The following is a 21327-nucleotide window of genomic DNA, read 5'->3' as shown; positions in this document are numbered from 1 at the left end:
AGTTGTCAGAAGTGCCCAGCCATTTAAAGTGCATATATAAAAAAAAACAAGCCAAGTTTGAAACCACTGGGGCAACCTTGCCCAGCATCGGTTTTAGAGTTGTGCCTATTTCCTTGAAATTTGACTTGTGCTTTTGATATCTCCACTTTAAATGGCTCACTTTGATCAAATTTGTAACAGATATAACAGTGTTGCATGTTTCATTATTCAGTTATTTTGTCTCTGTGGTCTTGAGCTAGTTTGGGAGAAATGTATAATCAAAAGTGCTAATAAAGTAAACCACACACATATTCATGACATATCTTTAATTTTAAAACACAAATTCTCCCTACATTGTTCCCAGGGCTTTAACATTTCTCCTTTAGACAGATATTTTCTATTTAAATATTCAACTTATACAAAAACACAGGAGAAGACCTGAAAAAACTTTATACTAAAATTATATATATCTATATATATATCACAACGGCCCATTAGTAAATATGCATATCCTTAGAATGAATAATCAGTAAAGAAAATTATTGATTTCATTAAATATATAAAGAAAATACATTATAGAATAAGGAAAAACAAATAAACAAAAACACCATATAAGAATACATTAGCCAGCTGCCTTCCATGGACAAGTTAATGCTTTTTTTGTCACATCTTCCTTTCTAGGCAGCAATCTGACTGTCCGGACACTGAATATTTCTCTTGTTATTAATGAGGAATTGTATCTTTAAGTACATACAATATTCAAGCTCCTTGACCTTGTGATCTCCAAGATTGGAAACTGAAGTAAACACTTCCGGCATAGCACAGCGTAACCATGAAGGCTAAAAACTAAAAAGAAAAGAATTAAACAAAAGTCAGAATACAGCAATGTGTTTTAAGAATAATTGCATGTTCTGCCCATCATAGCCACGCTATACTGTGGGTAGGGGTGACAGTAACAGTCACTGTTGTCTGGGTTTCCACACCCACTCGCACTGCTGTTGGTTTGGCTCGAGACATTGTGCGGTTTAACTGTATGACTGGCTGTTGGGATTGACCCCATTAAAATACACAGGTGTACAACAGGGAAAATACAACAGCATGTCAGCGTGTGTTAACAAAAAACACACACATCAGCTACGTTATCTAAGAAACAATACAACAAATACATAGTTAAACATCAAATGTCCCTGGAGTCTTTCTGAATTATTAAACAGTGGTAGATCAAGGGTGTAAATCTATCATTTAAAAACACTTTTAGAAAGTAAGGAACTAAGACAAACTGCCTCAGGTATTTTGCTCATTAAAAACACTGTGCTAAGCAAATATTATCTTATAGCTCAAACGGTTAGGAGACACAACACTGCCTTTAAGAAGTCTTACATACTGGGACCTCCTGGCTCAGTATATCAGTGCAGTTGCATGAATATGTATATTCTTATTTATAGGAGTTGTGATAAAATATGTGGTATACCAGGGTATTAACTGGAGCAGCTTTTTTTTCCCCACATGGTCACAGTGTAATATAAATCTATAACCACATCGCTTTTCTTTAAAAGAGGGAGGAAAGTCTACTTACCGATGAAGCAGCCCACCTGTTGTACTCGTGTTTGCCCTGGAATCCATGACTGACTGAAACTGCATTTACAACGGCAGAAATGAAGTACAGGATGAAGGCACTGCTATTGAAGAATAAACCCTGAGAAGAAAACAAACATTAACAAGTTGGGATATCAACCAGAGCACATGAATTACGTCCTCATGAACTGTACAGGTTTTCCAGCCAATACCAGGGAAGTAGTTAAGATTTCAAACAGCAGGAATTCAAAGGGGGGAGGGGGCTCTGCCTAGCGTAGCAAATCTTTTTTTTTTTTTAGGGCTGGGGTCTGGAAAGGTCTTTGTGAAGCTCTGCAAGACCAAGTCAACCTACTTTTTGCTGTTCAATCTGTGGCTCGTTACTGCTTTTGTAACTGTAAACATAAAATTTCAGCAGTTTATTCAGCATAACAGTATTCAATAAATACAGAGTATTTGAAAGACCTCTTTTTGGGTAAAAGGTATACTTGATATTACAGAAATGGCCTATTATCCAAGTACGGTTCTGGTCATCAATAATCTTTTATACTTTATTAGACCAAATCAATGTGTGACGACACCTGCACGGATGCCATCAACGGTACAGTATGCCTTAATCTCATTTTGCAAGCAGTAAAACAAAAATATTTTCAATAAGGTATTTCACATTTTTCTACCAGCAACTTTAGTTATGCCAGTAAGGCAGAAGATAAAGCAAACTCTCTGTAGGTTATCTGTCAATCTGCATAATTGTTTTTAAATATTAGGTCAGATTGACAAATACTAATTGGAATATTTTCTCAAAACACCCTAGTTTACATAAATGCATTCCTGTTATTTAAGGCATGGCAATATACTAAATATGGACGGGACGGGACTGGGATGTAACATGAGAACTTACCAACAAGGGGCTTAAAATGCCCAAAGCCGCAGAAGGTAATTATAGTTTTTCCCAAGGTGCCTTTAGTTTCCCACTATGAGCTGAGGTATGCAGTCCATTATTTTTATTAAACAGTCAAGAAAGCAATGTTCATAGTGCAGAGTTAGTAAAGGTTTGGGGGTTTTTTGGACATAGAACTGTCTGTCTGACATGTATTTATTTACATCGTAGAGTTGGATTGGGTTTGAATTTTAGTAAGTCTAAAAGCGAAGTTATGACGTAATTTGACTTTGTAAAAAACTAAAACAAAAATATTTACTAAGCAGCATCACGTGGGTATTTTTGATCATGTGATGAGGTTTGAACCAATTTAACCAATTTCTAAAAGCTATATAAATATTATACCCAGTGAATGTTTTCCTCATTAAACTGAGACTTTTCCCAGTGCAATGCCAAAGATCTCCATAACATCAAATAAAACATTGGCAGACTAATCTCCTCTGCACAGTAGGTTTTTTATTCCAACTAACTCACCTACAGCTTCACTTAGCTATAGTCCCTCTGCTTCTTCAGTTCTCTACACGTTACGCAGCAGCATTGCCAAAATGAGTGAACGCGTATGGTATAATAAAATTGATTCCCTGAGACTGTACTGTTTACTCACGGTGCCACATTTAACTTTAAACATACTCACTTTCATTAGATAAGTATTCACCGCTTTTGCTATTACACTTCTAAATAAGCTCAGGTGCAACCAATTGCCTGCAGAATTCACACAATAAGTTAAATGGAGTCCATCTGTGTGCTATAAAAGTGGTTCACCCTAGACACCCTTGAGCCCAGACAGGGTCTCGCTTGGTTTGCAACATCAAGGTGGTAAAAACATGCAAATGTCTGACTACCTGTCCATGTAGCATCATTGCAGAGTTCATCTAAGGAGGCGCCATGAAGGAAAGCCCACGAAGCTGCCTGGCCCCTGGTAGAATGGGCCGTAATCTCTCCTGGTGAGGGGTAGTCTGTATGTTCATACGCCAAGCGTATAGCATCTGCCTCCCAGTGTGCTAGACGTTGCTTCGATAGGGCCTGACCCATAGCAGACAAATAGCTAGCTGTACTGTCTCCAGGACTCCACCCTATCCAGGTAACAGCACACAGCCCTAACTGGGCAGAGCGTGTGCTGTCTACGGTCCTCCTCTGACTGGTTGGTTGGGCAATAAAGAATGGAGATACCACCTTTGGCAAAAAGGCTGGATTTGTTCTTAATATTACCCGCGAGTCATTTCCAGTGAAAGCCATACATGTGTTATCGATGGACAGCGCATTAAGCTCACTTACTTGTCTGGCAGCCACCTTCAAGGAAACAGGGCGCAGTTCTGCTGACACCATGAGCTCGAATGGGGGACCCATAAGGAACCGCAGTACCCATTCTAAATCCCACTTGGGGACCATGCTTTTCAAGGGAGGACGAAGCCCCCGAGCCCCTTTAAGAAATTGCACTGCCAGGAAATGTGCCCCAGGGGACACAGAGTCAATTTTGTCGTGGCACACTGATATTGCTGCCAGGTATACCTTGAAAGTGGACCCTGATTTTCCTGCGTCAAACAGATGTTGTAAGAAGGTTAGTATAATCTCAATAGGACAGGTTACAGGAGCATGACCTTCAGCAATGCACCAGTCTTGGAAAACTTTCCATTTGTATGAGTACCTAGCAGACTGTAGTGTTTCTACTACTGCATCTGGCAAACCTCGTCTGAATAGACTGCTCCGTTCAACGGCCAGACCCAGAGTTAGAGTTGGACTGGGCTCATATCAATGATCGCGCTGAATGTCTGCCCCGGTGTAATGGGGGCATTTAATAGCGCTACCTTCTCAGTCTCGATGACCTTGGCCTGGGTTAGCCAGAGGTGTCTGCGCGTGGCTACCAGCGCTGCTAGAGATCTGCCTGATGCCTGTCCTAACTTCCCCATTAAGTCAGTCATCGCCTTTGCTACCACCTGGAGCTCCCCTATGTCTGCCTCTGTAGCTCTTTCCTGCAGCCTCTCTGCTAACTAGTTCTGGTGGAGCACCAGTATAGCCATGGCATTCGCTGCTAGGACTGACAGAGCTGCCGATGCATATGCCTTCTTAAGCATCGCATCTGTTGTCCTGCAAGAAATGTGCCTAGGCCCGCTTCTTGGGCTCCTGCAGTGTGCAGCAGGGACTATGTTCTGTAGGCTGAGGGTGCAGATGCTGGGTTGCTCCAGCAGGAGCGCACCAATTCCTGGAAATCCTGGTACAAAGGGAGGGCCTGCCCTTTTTTCTGCAGAAAATGGTTCCCCTTTCCCTCCTGTTCTGCCGGCCAGGGTATCAGTGCCCGGAACTCTTCCCTCTGCGATACATGCGGCAGGGGCGGTAAGGAGCCCCCCGCTGTGGCTTGCCCGATGGAAGTGGCTGTGAAGGTCAGCTCGTCTGGGCTAGGAGGTCTAGGTGCTGGTGATGGGGAACGAGACTGTGGAAGTTGGGGCTGCCCGGTGGTAGGGGGGGTCTGCCTTGCGATTCAAGTAGGGTCTCCAGCATTGTTTGCTGAGCCCTTACACTTGCTGCCAGTTCTACAAAGCGCCGCTCGGCCAAGATTGTGTGCCTCCGAGGTGACTGTGATGGGGATCGTCTGCGTCTGTGCCAGGAAGGAGAGAGATATCTGCATGGTGACCGCCTGTCCCCTGGTGAACGCCCCCTCGAGCGGTAACGCCTCGGCGGTGACCATCTCGCTTCCCGAGAGGCGCCTTGGCCTCTGCACCGGTGGTGAAGAGGAGGGTGACCCAGGTGTGCGGGAGAGCTCCCTAGTCACTGTGCTGGGGGGGTTGGGGTCGTAGAGCACCTCTGCAGAGGACCTTGGACCACAGACCTCATTCTTCCCTGGCTCAGGGAAGGAGACTCTGTTAGGGATATGGCTGCTCTAGTGCACTTAGTTCTTTAGAGAACATTCTGCATGGGGAGCAGTCCAACTCAACCGCCAGTGCTTTGGCTGCATGGTCTGGCCCCAAGCATCTGGCGCAGAACAAGTGCTCATCCTGTCTGAGCAGCTTTGCCGTGCACTGGTCGCACTGGTGAAAACCAGCGGAGGACCCAGTTGAACGCACTGACATGGAGCGTGCGTAGGCGAGGCTGCTGCACTCGGTGCCGAGCAATCAGTACCACGTCTATCTGTGCCGAGGTTGGTGTCGCGGGAGAGCGTGGTCGATGCAGAGTCAATCGGTGCCGATGGGGAGCGTGTTCGGTGACGGGCTATAGACGGCGCCGAAGATGGTCACACCAGTGCCGAGTTAATCGGGGATGGGTAGGCGCTGTTTCGAGCCTGAAGTTTGCGGATAGAAGTGCAGTCGATGCCGGGCTGTATAGCCGATTCGGTCAGCGTGGGCGCCGAGGGCAAGCACAGCCGTGCTAGGAAACGCCCAAGCGTTTTTTTTGGTTTACTGTGCCCGATTAAATCTGTGTAGAGGACGACACTGCAAGCCCGCGGGGTCTCCTTACAGCACCCAAAACGGTACAGCAAACTACACGAGGCCTTGTATAGTGAAAAGAGAGTAATGGCCGCTTACCAATCTCAAAAGAGGGGTCGAAACCAGCTCTAGTCAGTAAACTGACATGAGAATTAGGCAGGAGCAATCTCAGTAACACTCGAAAGCGTGATTTTACAGTGTATGAAAATAAATTTGATGGTATTAAACCGACAAATCAGCCAAATTCGGACAAAGAAAGCATAAAGCAATCTGTGACCTGTCTCAGTGAAGTGAGAGAGAAAATGGCGATATGCTACTGTGAGGACATCCCTCTTCAACTGGGAGGGACTTCCCCCCCTCACAGCAGGGCCCTGATAAGGCAGCTTTTTTTATATATCCGCTGTGATTGGCGGTCAGAGTGGGCTCTTCCTATTCGGTAATGGTTATCATTCCATTGTAAAGGAACTGTAACTATGCAGCACCTGGACCGACAGAGGTAAATCTAAAGCCAATTGACCCCATAATCCCAGAGACACTTTAAGACAGAACAAGTTTGTAAAATTGACCCAAAACTAAAAGAAATTAATCTGTAAATGAAGTGTTAAACCTTTGCTACATTAATAGTGTTGCTTAATTACCATGAGGCAGCATAACAATACAATAGTAAAATGCAAATTGAATCTCATTATTTACATTATTATTTTATATGGGAGCTCAGATATATAGAAAAAAATGCAGAACTAAAGAGACCAAATATTAGTTGACTTCAGCTCACAGCGCAGATCGACACTCTTCACATTAAAATATTATTAAACTGAGGTGAGGAAACGTTTTCATTGAAACAAAGGTGTCATCGTTTTTAGAATGCGGCATATATTAAATAAAAGTACACATGAGGTTGTTTTCTTACTATAGGACATGTTTTGAGTTCACACCTCAGTACTGCAGACTGGATGAGCGTGGAAACTCTTACTGAGTTAGTCTTTGTAATTTATTACTCCTAACTTCAGAAAGTTGGTATCTTTAAATAGTACTAGTGTATTAAAATCAGTTTTGGAATGGAATAACTACCCATGGGTGACAGAGGGGTTCCGTCTCTGCGAGAATCAACTTTGAAATAAGTGGCCCAAAGCAATTTCACCCTTGAAATACCGCAGTTACTTATTCAATTTGTGTTACATTTCTGTGTATAAGAAGCTGGAATGTGCTATATGTGCCATGTTTACACACTGTTTTCTATCCAAATCCATTATGGGCTGGGATAAATACACATGGGGGACGTAAAGTGGTTCCCCCTCTGTGAGAGTCACCTTTGAAATAAGTAGCCTAAAGCTATTTAACCCCTGAAATACTCCAGTTACTTCTTCAATTTGCATCAATTGGACAACATGCCAACACCCTATCTTTGCCATGTTGTCAGCTGCTTTGACTCAGAAATCCGTACTTGGCTGCAAAAAAGAAATGAATATTGTTTAGGAGCTGCCCCTCTATAAATATCCGCAGAGAAATTTTCAACCCAAAGTGATTTTAACCCCTTAAATACACTGTTACTTATTCAATTATAATACATACATTGACATGTGTGCCAGCTGCTTTGACACATAAATCAATGTTGGGCTGAGCAAAAAAGAAATGAATATTGTTTAGGAGCTGCCCATCTATAAACAGCCACTGAGAATTTTTCAGGCCAATGTGATTTTAACCCCTTAAATACAAAGCCAATCATTAAATTTGGAGCAGATCAAAGTCTGTATAACAAACAGCGAATGAGACGCCAACTTCAGCCACGTTTCAGGTCCACCCTTCCTGTCTTTGTTTCAACGTGAGCTGGAGGGGAATCCGGGAATTGTAGCTTTACCTGTTCTTTAATGATGGGTTAAGGGATTTTCCTGTATATCAAATGATATCTTTAGTACGTGTACTCAGTTTCCCGTCTGAAACTTTGTAGCTTTAAATTACAAAGCAGAACAAATCAGAACCACCTGCTTAAAGCATTAACAATGCAACCAAAATAGGTAACAGGAAATATTTTAAAAGAAACTTGCAAATATAGTTTAAAATATTAAATTACATATTTGAGTTGAGGATAGCAGTAGTTAATATAATAAATCCACCTTTTGAATAGTTTCAGAATTACTAGCTTTTGCCTTTCAGCAAGTATTATCTCATGAACCACATACGCCATCTAGAGGCTATTCATCATTAACATTTTTATTTTTGTGGAAATCCATTGTGGGTCATCGCTCACCACTTCACCTGCAGAGGTAGTTTACTAGACATTGGTTATTATTAGTCGTCTTGATCCTTTTCAATGTTTATTTTTCAGCCTTTCATGAAATACCGCAGAAAATCATTATTTGACCCTGGTTCTTCTTTGGACCACCATGAAATCTGGTAATACAACAGATTTTGCCCCTTTTAGTTTAAGAGTTGTATGTGCTGACAAATCCAACCTCAAGAACAGCAAAGTGTCAGGCATAATTTCATTTGTACAGAAGCGAAATGCCTATTGATAGTCAGGAGAGATCGCCTTACCTGTGGTGTCATAAGAGAAGCACACTGTGGGGTTTTGATCACACCACCACTTCTGATGTTGAGAAATCTACATGCAGTTTCTTTTTCTTGAGTTAACATTTTGGCTGTTATGTTACTAGATCACATTACATACTGGCTAAAGTAAAGCAGCTGACTGCACGTATATTTGTGTTCAATTGAAGTTAACATGCTAATTACATTAAGTAATTAAATTAGTTGTATTTCTCTTCTGTAATAAAATCTGGCTACATATATATTTGTGTTCAATTGAAGTTATTACATTTATTGTATTGTGTTGGTAAATTAGTTGTACATCTCATGGGTGATAGTGAGAATTTGATGGCCAATATGTTTGGTTCATGTCTTGATCAGATGAAAGTTTTGGCACCCTACACTTAATGTAAGGTTTTGAAGAAAACATGTTAAATACAAATGAACAGCCACTAATAAAATGATAAAGACCAAAATACACAATTTCTGGCAATTTAACAAAAGCAATAATGCAATTTGAAATACTTGTTCATAACAAAAGTATGTAAAAATGTAACAGAAACACATGCACAGACTGAAAAACCACTACACAGCAACAAAGCTCCATCAGTTAATATCCAGAAAAATAGGTCATTGTTTCCCCAACATCTGTTGAAGAACGTTTTGTCAACACAGCAGATCAAGGTCACAACAAAGGAGTAGTAACACTGACAGAAATATTATATTATATCCTCCCAGATTTTAATATTAATTAGATTAATTTAAATTTCGAAGGAGACGTTCTCTGCCCAATAGAAACATGTAAGCCCAAATTCCTGAATGGAAGAATGGGAAGACTTATTTTTACTATTGCATGTAGACCAATCCACTATTAAATTTGTGAAAACATAAAATTTTACTTTTCTGCAACTTCTTTGAAAAGGGTTAAAAATGTTAAACTGAGTAAACTTAGCAGTATAGGAAGGGTTAAAACATGCATATTACATAGTCACAGATTTGAGGATGAAACAATCATTTAAATAAAGCTGTAAAGTATTTCACCATTATGTATATACCTTCTGGGCCAATAATCCATACTGTGCTCTGCTGTACCTTGGCTATGAAATCCCTACGGACATCCGTTCATCTGTATGCCACACTTACATTTTTGTATTCATCTGAAGAATCACTTTTCCCAGCTCTCATGAAACTCGGTATTAAAAGTTAGCAAAAGTTACTCATAGTATCAGATTCTGGTGTCTGTACATTCATCTGCTTGTATGGCACCAACATGCTTGAATAGATCTGGAGAGCTGCTTATCCAATTGCGATTAACCATGTCGTTGCTATGATTACTACTACTGTTAGGTGTCATGTCAACGGTTAGCTCTGTTTTTGAGTGGGGATGGATGTTACTGACAGGCTTGTTGATTGAGGCAGTACTTGCATTTTCACTTCATTAATAGAATAAAAATAAATAAATGTGTGTACACCACAACTATTAGATGGTGTCAACTATTTTAAAAAAAAAAAAAAAAAAAAAAAAAAAAAAAAACAAACTAAAAAACGATTTATAATAGCGATTACTAATTTTCTATTTAAACATTCCTAGTAAACTGTTTTCTATATGTATTTTAAAATCGATGTGTGGAGCACTATTTAACCAATAGAATCCTGAAGAGGGCTTTACCATCTGGTAAGGCTCACCTTGTGCCGTTAAATGTCTTATGTTGCCATTAAAAAACTGATACGTTAAAAACAAAAAACCACCCACACACACTGACATTTGTTTGTTTTTTCGTGATTTTATGCAGCACTAGTTTGTGTTCCTAATGCATGCAGTGTTTTCCTCATTCCATGAGTAATGTGCTTTGCTCAGTATTTAAAAGTTACTATTGGGTCCAAAAATGTATTGGCGAAATAATAATAAAAAAAAAAGTTTTAGCAGTCTATGTTAGTGCTGATCGTGCGGTTTGTTCAGTAACTTGTTTACAGTGTATTCATAACGTTTACTCAAAGTCTCCTTTCTGTGCTGTTACTGAGATATGCTGAAATAAATCTGCTGCAAGTAACTCAGACTACTTCCAATTGTCTGATTCTTCACTTCGTCATTCAAACTGAAGACTAGTTGTATTGTGGTTACTGTATTGCAGCTGACAGTGAACACTATTCTCCATGTTTTTTTTTTTTTTTTTTTTTTTTTTTTTTTGCTTTATTTGCTATATATAGACAGATTGAATGTACAGGAAAGTAGAACAGTCAATGACAGACAATGTTTAGAGGTCATGCACAAGAATGAAAGAAAATCTCCATCGAGCAGAAAAAAGATTGCACAGGGTGGGAGACTGGGCTATGAGAATAGTTGTTAGGAGAGAAAACATGTAAAATGGGGTTGTCTTGTTCGATGAAAAGGAGCTTGGCCTTCAAGACTGTGCACAGCGTCCCTCGAGGAAGGAGTAGATAGCAGATGCAAACCTGAATCCTTCAAGGGTGGAATAGGCAGCGGATGCCAACCTGAAAAAGGACTGAATAAGTTAGAAAAACTGAGATCCCCCTGAGGGATCTGAAAGGAGGAAACAAATAGAAAGGACATTGAGCTCTAAACATAGTAGGCCAAGTCCAGAGTGGATAGTAGGAAGAAAGAAATGAGCTTGTGTTTCAAGTAAGGAACAGCGCTAAGCTGCAGAATGATAGGTGTGGCTGGGGGTCCCCACTGACTCATACGATGAGAACACCCACCCCACCCATCATCCAAAGGCAGAGGTGACATAGCTTAACCCAAGGTAAGGGCAGTGAAATCACTTGCCCCCCAAAAGAACAACCCCCAGCTCCACAGAAGTTTCCCAAAACCGTGCGACGAACAGGAGACCACGTGCCAATGCATAGAAAAAAAAAAAAAAAAAAAAAAAAACCACACACACACACACGAGACGACAACAATAAAAAGAGGGTTAGATAGGTTAGATGTATTGATTATGTGTGTGTGTGTGTGTATAACTATACCTATATCTCTCGCTCAGTGGAGAGGACCAACCCCCTCGTGGGAGGAAGCCCCACTCCGGGCAAGCTAGCTATGCTTTGTTGAGCTGTGCAACTGGTCAGAAATGGAGAAGCAAATAGATAAAGTCGACCCAGACTATTTATGAGGTGTTGGTTGACTGGCCTTGGCCGCTGATGTTGGAGTGGGGAGGATGAACGACCTTTAATGTTGATGTGCACTGTGGGTAGATTGTCCTAGTCCATCAGTGGCCCCAGAGTTGGGCTGCTGCTACGATAGGGTGGGGGGGTGAGGTGTAGTCTTCATAGAGCGAGAGACTGTTCCAGTGTTGAATTAGTGATGCTACATTTTGATGTACTTTGATTCTGCCGATATTTTTATTCTACCCTGAGGGATGATGCATAGTGCATAGTTGAAATGCCCGAGCAAGGATAAGAGTTTGCATTTTCTGATGGTAGTTGCTATTTGGAATTGATTAATGAGGAATCGAATATGGTCCGGTTTTGCAGGAGGGAGATGTACTTCGAACTTAATTGTGTCTGAGGTGTCATAACACTACTGTCAATCTACTGTAGAAAAAAAAAAAAAAAAATATATATATATATATATATATATATTATATATATATATATATATATATATATATATATATATTATATATATATATATAATACATATACACACATACATACATACATACATACATATACACACACACACACACACACACTAACGGTCAAAAGTTTTAGAACACCCCCATTTTTCAAGTTTTTATTGAAATTTAAGCAATTCAAGTCCAGTGAATAACCTGAAATGGTACAAAGGTAAGTGGTAAACAGCCAGAGGTTAAAAAAAAAAAAAGTTTAGGTTACCAAAAACTGAAAAATAATGTACATTTCAGAGTTATACAAAAAGACCTTTTTCAGGGAACAAGTAATGGGTTAATAACTTACAGCTGTTCTGCAGCAATGGAAGTAAATTAAGCCTTGAAAGTTGATGCTAACAATTCCTACAGGTGTCCCAACTTTTGTTGATTACTTACAAACCCTCTGTCTGTATAAAAGCAGTGTTGGAACAGACTGTGTAACTACACCCTCTTAAGCATTATTTGGATAGTATTGTACTGCAGGAAGTAGTATATTGCTATCATAATGGCAAGAAAAAGGCAATTAACAAAGGAAGACAGACAGACCATTATAACCCTTAATGACATCACAGAAAAAAATAGATTTAAAAGAGAAATGAATGTGTGGTTACCATGACATCAAAAGCCTATAAAATACCTCCAATGTTTGTTTTCAAACACTTTCCCTTGACAAAGGTGTGTTAAAACATACCGAAATGTTGGGAAGTTGGCTCTTTTGAGCAAATATATATATTGAGCGATCGAAAGAGAGAGAGAGAGAGAGAGAGAGAGACAGACACTGCATTCCTTATGCAAGCTAATATATATATTTTCACTTTAGTTTTACTTCCTAGAAAACAGCCCAATGATGCAATATATTTTCTAGCACAGCATGTAGGAGAAATCTAGGTCACTGATGTGGTGAAAAGCAGATTCTAAGACACTCTCATAGCCGAGTCTATACATGAAATGCAGGTTATTGAAGTGAGCCGGGCACACACAAGCGTCACAGTACAGCCTGTCAGGAATTCTGGGTCTTAAAAGTGTCTGACAAACAAGAAAAAGAAAAAGCCAAACACCTCAATAAATATAATTGGTGTTTTTTGTATGCCCCCTGGTGGTCCTCAAAGTTTTTATCCATGACTACATGTGTTTATTTCCCATAAAGGTCAATACATTTTAGCTCTTAACATTTAACAAACTAAATTCTAAAATATAAAGACATGAAAATGCAGAAGTATGACACTACACCAAAAGTAGAGATTTAGAGCACAGAGTAGTAGATTGCAATGACTTAACTCCAATTACAATGTCTATATTCCAGATTATGTCAGCTGCCAATACAAGCACAACAATCTGGTCTCACAGGCACAATTTTGCCACAGGGCACAACATTGAGGACCACTGACCAAGAAGCCCATACATTTACATTTGGACACTGTGTAGAAGAGGTTCATGTCAAACCTAAGATGTGTAAAGTAGTTTCAAAGGAGTTGGAAGCAAAAGATACGTTTGGGAAATTAAATGATCAGTTTAAGTGGTAAACAAACACCAAAGAGGAAGGTGGGGCACTCCAGCTTTAAGTTTAAAAGTTTATAGCAACTTACCACTGTGGCCCATGGGACCTGAGGAATCCTGGTGTAAGCCATGGTCAGGTAGAGAATTAAAAAGAACACAGTGAGAACCCAGTAAAACACAGCTACGAACATCACCCAGCCAAAGGCAGACACTCGGAAATACTCGGTCCCAGCTATAAGTGTCCAAACTAGGAGTCCAAGAACCTGTATGGATGAAAAAAAAAAAGCAAGTTTAAGTAATGAATCAAACATTTTAGTTCTACAGCAGCTGTCAACACTAGACAGAGTAAAATGATACACAGCTAAATTAAGAAAAAAAAAAGAACCACCACCACACACTTAAAAATACAACATGGGTTATTAATGTATTTAAAGACTGGCTTACAGAAAAAAATATGGACATGCATTTTAAGGAAACATGTCCAGAAAACCTCAACAGCATTCTGGGGGAATGTTATGCCAGTGCAAGAAGTTCAACTGGTGGCCAGTAGAATTCAGTCTCCAGTTTAATACTGAGAGCTGGATTAAATAGATTTAAGTTTCTTTATTTATATAGTGCCTTTCATACTGCAGTATCTCAAAGTGCTTTACAAGTCAATAAAAACAAAATAATAAAATTAATTAAAATGACTTCTGACACAAACATGAAAAACGTATCTTAAAATGAATCAATATAGAGAACATTAACATTTAAAAAAAAACACCACCACATTAAATTGGTACAAAATGCTAGTCTAAAAAAAGTGAGTTTTTAACCTTGATTTAAAACTAAGCGACTCGGCATCAATATTCTATGGTAGTTTATTACACGATATGGGAGCATGACAACAGAAAGCACTTTCTCTTTTCTTTTTTTTGTCGAAAACAGATACAAGTTAACATCTCTGTTGACAGCAAGCTTAAGACCAGCAATAATGTCTTCCTGTAAGTCACAAAACTTTCAGAAGAGTGAGTGGAGACAAGGCCAAACACCAGCTCTGCATTACCGACCTGGAACTGGAGTGCCTGCAGGAATCTGAAGCATTTTCACCAGACACAGTGGTCTGATTGGTGTGCAAGGTCTGGTTTAATCTTCAGTTTAACCTGGTGCAAGTGTGTCTGAGACTGGGTTTTGGTGAAGTCTCCGAAACCAGGTTAAACATGTACGAAATGGCTAAAACGCTAGGCTGTTCCTATTTTTACCTCGGTTTCATTTGAAACTCTGCCTAGGCACCCACATCAATCATTGACGATCTTCGAAGTCCTCTACTTTTTTTTTTTTTTTTTTTTTTTTTTTATATATATATATTTTTTTATTTTTTAGTACAACACTGTGGATGTACACATAATAAAAGTTAGTTTTTTAAACTTCGAAAGTGTTTTAATTATTTCTCCCCCCAAATGATCATTAACTTTGAAATAGCCATTTTGTAAGTGGTATAAAGCACTTCGGGCCATGGGATTCCCATGAAATATACGCAAGCCTGGGTGGTTAAAGGTCTAATCACCACTGAGACGTGCTTACACTTCATGGGAACCACATGGGCCATCATGGTTTATAACACGCATGCACGCACGCACGCACATGTACGTTTTTTTTGCATTCTAAAACGAAAACAAGACACTGAAAATACCTTTTTTGGAAAAAAAACATTTGTTGACTTGAATTTTTGTATATAGTCTAAAGAAACCGATTAATTAGTATTTTTGTACCAAGGACTGCTGGACACAGACTGATTTACTGTATATTGTACATTCCTGGACCACAGACTCATACAACAGGTTAATTCTATTTTAGTGCAGAGACAGAGCAAATATACAACAACTGAGTCAGACACTTCCTTTGCATACACAATGTCTCCTTCCTTCCTTCCTTCCTTCCTTCCTTCCTTCCCTGAGGAGTTCTTAACAATCCAATATGTAATTTTAGGAAACCCTACTGTGCCAATAAGGCAGGTTGTAAGGTAGAACTGATATCAAAACTAGTGTGCTCGTATATTCAGCATTCAATTACGATGTTTCAAAGAAGAACCTTAATGAATTGGTTAAAACCAAAAAGCTTCCTCTAAAAAGGTGGTTCATCTATTACACACATCAAAAATGTACTGTACACTGGAAAGTCATTATTTGGTGTACTTGCAAACTACTCCAGCAAAAAGAAAAGGAATGGCATAGTGTAGGGTTACTATGGGCCATCTAATTAAACATGCCTATTCGTCATGGTTCTATATTTCTACTAAGTTTACAGATTACAGGATACACAGCACAGAAACATACACAAATATATTCACAGGGGAATAGAGAGATGTTACCATGAACTCAGCTAGACTTTAGGTTGACATTTCTATCTAACTTGATCTACTAAAAAACAGTACCTCTTGTTAAGCAAGTAAAGATGATCCTGGTAAAGTATCTACAGTACGGATGAACATTTCCATATATTTATAAATTATCCAATACACCTAATTTACTAATTAAACAATGTCACGATTACACTTTACATCAATGACAACTATAAAATAAGTAAACATTTACATGAAGTAACATATCATTAAATACGGTGTAGTGTTATGACCTGAACTTGACCAGTGTAATGTGGTACGCGGTCAGATTTTGGTACAGGTGCAACCAATTGCGATCTGATGGGTGTTTTGCTATTACAACCAATTGGTGGAGTGAGCTGTGATGGTTCATTATGACTTACCAGTACTTCTGTTGCTTGTGCAAGACATACTCTCAGTCAATAGAGACGGAAGCTTGAGGCTGGGCCTCTCTCCACGTGCAGGTGGATATACTGTTTGTATTGTAGGTGGTTTTTATTGTCCTTATGCAGTTCATGTACCTATTTTCTGTTCTGAATGCCCCTTTTTCTAAACTCCATTTGTGACCCCTGGTCCTTGTTTCTTTTTTCAGGCTGAAAAAGTCCCTTGGGTCGACACTGTCAATACCTTTTAGAATTTTGAATGCTTGAATTAGGTCGCCACGTAGTCTTCTTTGTTCAAGACTGAACAGATTCAATTCTTTTAGCCTGTCTGCATATGACATGCCTTTTAAGCCCGGAATAATTCTGGTCGCTCTTCTTTGCACTCTTTCTAGAGCAGCAATATCTTTTTTATAGCGAGGTGACCAGAACTGCACACAATATTCAAGATGAGGTCTTACTAGTGCATTGTACAGTTTTAACATTACTTCCCTTGATTTAAATTCAACACTTTTCACAATGTAGCCGAGCATCTTGTTAGCCTTTTTTATAGCTTCCCCACATTGTCTAGATGAAGACATTTCTGAGTCAACAAAAACTCCTAGGTCTTTTTCATAGATTCCTTCTCCAATTTCAGTATCTCCCATATGATATTTATAATGTACATTTTTATTTCCTGCGTGCAGTACCTTATACTTTTCTCTATTAAATGTCATTTGCCATGTGTCTGCCCAGTTCTGAATCTTGTTCTATTTGGTATTGGCTTACTTATTCATATCAATCACAACATGGTTTAAATAATTAAACCACGACAATACCGCACTGTATGATATCTTTTTTTGTAAAATACCTCTACTTTGTAGTCTTTTGTATTAATTAAATATAGTTTTAATACATGCAATGGTGCATTCCCACTACCTCTGTTACCCATAGATACAGTATTGGTATTAATGATTTATTTAATCATAGTAATAAGTTGGGCTTATTAAAAATCAAGGGTTCCTCTAAAAAATACCAATTAAAATACTTCTCTCCACACTTCACATTTACTATACCTTAAAAATACTCAAAAAGCAGGCAAGTGCTCATTATTCAGTAAAAACAAATGATTCACACTGCAACCTATTAACCTAACTAAAAATGCCAGTGCTAAACAGATCCAACGTGCTGGCTGATCAGAGTAGAGTATCCTCTGCAGAGACCACAGACGAAAAGCTGCCACCCTGCTGACCACGTCAATAAGACCTTTCCTCTAACGGCAGATACAGCACCCACTGCCATACCCAAAGTAGCCCACCCCAAAAAAACTCCAGCAGTACTGTCCGAACCTCCCTCAGCTGTGACACAGGAGGCTCTACACACACCATCCTGTGCCACAACACTGATGCCAGCAAGTTATTAATAACTAACACTGTGCCTCTATAGGAAAGCTGATGTCACAGCAAAAACAACTACTTTAGCCTTTTCTAAAAGACTTCCCCAATTTTTGTTTTCCTCTTTCTCATCCCCTAAAAACACACCCAAAACCTAACCCCTCCCCTACTCCAGCTGGTAATACAGGGGGCTTAACATTCCTCCAGTCTCCTATTAAGGCCTGACTCTGCCTAATTTACCATTGCAGAAGACATTACTTCAAAAACTTGTTGGCAATCGACAATTATACACACCTCTTGAGTATTCAAAATGAAAACCGACATATACTGAGCATAAAAAGAAACTTATCACTTCTATTTGAGCATCAAAAGAAACCACCTTTGGATAAAATTCATATTTGGATAAAACTCACTAGATGTGATCGAAAAATGACAAAGTTTTGGAGCAGGTGCAGTGACTTTTTATTGTGCCGATTAACAATTGACATCACGAAGATACTGCAAAATGATCTGTCGCTCTTGGGCAGGTGTTGTGACTCTTGGTCTCTCAGTTCATGGCATGTCATTGACAGAGTGTGTTATACCATCTCGTCAGGTTTGAAATTGCTGTGAGCACCCAAGATGGAGAGCCACAGTATACTGCCCTAGTCCAGCCTCAAACATGTCGATTGCACAAAAGTGCTGCTCTCAATAGACGTGGCATTGATTTTCTTTATTAGTTTTATTCAAGCTTGGAATTAAACAGCTACAATCACTCCATATCCAGTGTCCAATCAACTGTCTTACTAATTAGGTGATTAAGTGCTATGCTTCAGCCATAGTCACTCAGGCGTGTCATGGTCAATGATGAATGAGCGAATGATTAAAAAGAAACCAAAAACATCCATCATTTATACACTATTATTATTATTTTTTAAAGTGTTATAATAATGGTAACTTTCTTCTGATGCTTGGTATATCAACTGCATAAACAGAGACCTTGACAGTCAGAAAAGGACAGGCAGGTATTAAAATCCCAGCAAGTAAAACTCTCAACCTCTATAACAAGGATTCAACAGATAAGGAATACAATAATCCAGAGGGGGCAGCCCTGATGGATATCCCTCTCGACAGAGAATGGAGAACTTAAAATCCCACTGTTTATCACACTAAAAATGTTACCATAGATTAAGCAAAAATAAGAAATACAAATCTGGCCCAAGTCAAAACCCTTTAAAACTTCCACTAAATATTTACGGTCAACCTAGAAATAGCATACCTGCCTTAGATTTATAAAATATAGCAGCATCCAGATCATCTCTAATTAAAAATACAGTATATTATCAAAAATGAACCTCCCCTGGATGCAACATTACTTTGTTTAAACAGCTCACAAGGGCCTTGGTGAGGATCTTGTACCCCGTGCACAGCAGGCTGACAGGCCGCTAGTTCTTTACATCTGTTAAGTCCCCGGTCTTTGGCAACAGGGTCTCGACGCATATTTGTGGTCACCAAGCCCTCCCGAAGACACTCCTCCAACAAACCATGAATATCTTGACCCAACAAACTCCACAATTGAGCGTACAACTCCAGAGAGCCCATTGATTCCAGGGGTTTCCCCTTTAATTCCTGCAAAGCATTAAACAGTTAATGTAAAGTCAGTGCTTTATCCAGCGCCATCACAACCTTCTAAACAATTAATATGTTCCCTTAATCTTGGTAACATCCCAAGAATGCTGGCAAAATACTTTAAAATTTGGACCTTGCCAACATCCCACCAATGACTAATACACTTAAAATATTATTTTTCCCACCTCCATTTCCCCAATAAACAATAAAACATTCCTTAAATCTGTTATGCAGTTCTGATTTTGTTAATTGTTTGACCTTTACCTGAAGCAGAAAAACAACAGTTACTATACTATGATCAGAAAATGCTACTGGAATTATCTGACCTCTGGGCAACAGATTCAAAATGATGTTTAAAACAATAACATCTGGCCATGTGTACTATTCTTTTGGACTGCACATCCTCCACACATCAACCAGACCAAATTCACCGAGCTGCATACAATTCCCTTGCTGACTCTAGGTGGGGCTCTACACGATTCCTGCTAATGCACATTGTACAGAACAATTCCAATCCCCCCCAAAACTAACACTTCCGAATCAAATTTTTTAAAACTCCTTCCTATACGACGGCTGCATTGTATTCTATGGAGGAGCGTACGCGTCTGTCTGCTGGTTCTGTGCCTGCATCCAGAAGCTGTGTTGTAAACATAGATGCAGTTCCATTGAACACTATTGTGTAAACTGGTACATACAAACCTGTAAAACCAAAATATATTTTTTTAAAAGTACAGTTATATACACACACACACACACCATACATTTCATATTAGGCACATAAGTGAACCTTATGTGCCTAATATGAAATGTATGTTGCGTGTGTGTGAAAATGACGATTTTCAAGATTAAATATTTCCTTCTAATATATTTCCCAGTTGCATTTCTGGAACAAAACGAAGGATTGATGTCTCCTAGGTACATTGAGAAATAAAGCAACTAGGCTTTCACGAGTTGTTGCAATTGTACAAATCCACAATCATAGCAATCTGTCTTGTAGTCGGTCTACAAACAAAGAAACGCTTGAAATAAAATTTTAAAAAATGTGCACAAGGAGGAGGAGGTGTGTCTTGTTTGCTGCATTTACGAAAAAAATTGGAATTTTCTTACGTTATATTTTTTTAAAAATGACGTGTTGTAATGCTTGGGTCAAATTGACCCAAGTGGTGGTTCTGCATAGAACTGTTTATAAAATTGACCATTCTTGCAATTCTGGCTATCTAACGCTATCATGACATTTAATTCAAATACACCCACCCCTAGTTATATCGCTCCTCGCTATACTGCGGATTCGGACATATCGCGGCCCTGGAGTTGGCGCCCCATTTTTATTGTCTAACTGTGCATACCTTAGCTGCAATAGACACCGATACCTAGAATTACTGTTCATTTCGTACTGCACATCAAACAATATACAAAACAAATAAAAACAAACCATTACTATCATACTGTTCTCATATACACACGTACTGCACAATAACACAAAGCAAATTACTTGCTGAAGCGGCTTTTATTTTAGCAGAAGGCAGTGACGTATGCTACCTAGCAACAAGCATGCTTTGTTGTTGGTGTGAATGGATTCTTAAAATGCAGCGGGTTTGTGCATTTGTGAAAGGAGAGGAAGACTTGTGAAATCAGTTGGAGACTGAAGTTGATGAGAAGCAATTACCCTCCACAGTACAAATAAACTGTGCGCTGTTTTTTTTATACGAAAAATGAGAAAAAAGCGGGTTACATAAAGGATTTATACTGGACCCTGACGCCCCCGATAAAACAAGGGTGTGGTTATACAGTATGGTAGTCAATTTGTTTTTCTACGATTCTCTCGCTATATTGCAGCCCTCGATATATATAGCAGTAAAAGCAGTATAAGTCAAAAAAGGAAACACATTTACAACGGTAGAGTAATTAACATTTTAAATCCAAAATGGATCAAATTGACCCGTATGGCAGTTTGTGTTAAAATATGAATACAAGAAACCCTTTCCTTCCCTTTCGTGGGCAAGTTAACATTCACAAAGCAGAAACAAATCTGCTCCACTTACGCACACACA

The 21327-nt window shown here is 39.3% G+C and overlaps 1 protein-coding gene across 1 annotated transcript in view; it reads right to left on the bottom strand.

Moving 5' to 3' along the window:
* Nucleotides 1-311: 311 nt before the first annotated feature.
* The window catches only part of cmtm8b (CKLF-like MARVEL transmembrane domain containing 8b), a 32252-nt gene continuing 11236 nt past the window's right edge, over nucleotides 312-21327 (bottom strand). The window contains exons 2-4 of the mRNA XM_041248086.1: nucleotides 13646-13819; nucleotides 1556-1675; nucleotides 312-825 (exon numbers count right to left, since the gene is read on the bottom strand). Coding sequence (XP_041104020.1) covers nucleotides 739-825; nucleotides 1556-1675; nucleotides 13646-13819 — 381 coding nt within the window. The 3' untranslated portion in view covers nucleotides 312-738. The remainder of the gene's footprint in view (nucleotides 826-1555; nucleotides 1676-13645; nucleotides 13820-21327) is intronic.

The sequence above is a fragment of the Polyodon spathula genome, chromosome 4, assembly GCF_017654505.1.
Source record: "Polyodon spathula isolate WHYD16114869_AA chromosome 4, ASM1765450v1, whole genome shotgun sequence".
NCBI classification, from domain to species: Eukaryota; Metazoa; Chordata; class Actinopteri; order Acipenseriformes; family Polyodontidae; genus Polyodon; species Polyodon spathula.
This window is presented reverse-complemented; position numbering and strand designations above follow the sequence as displayed.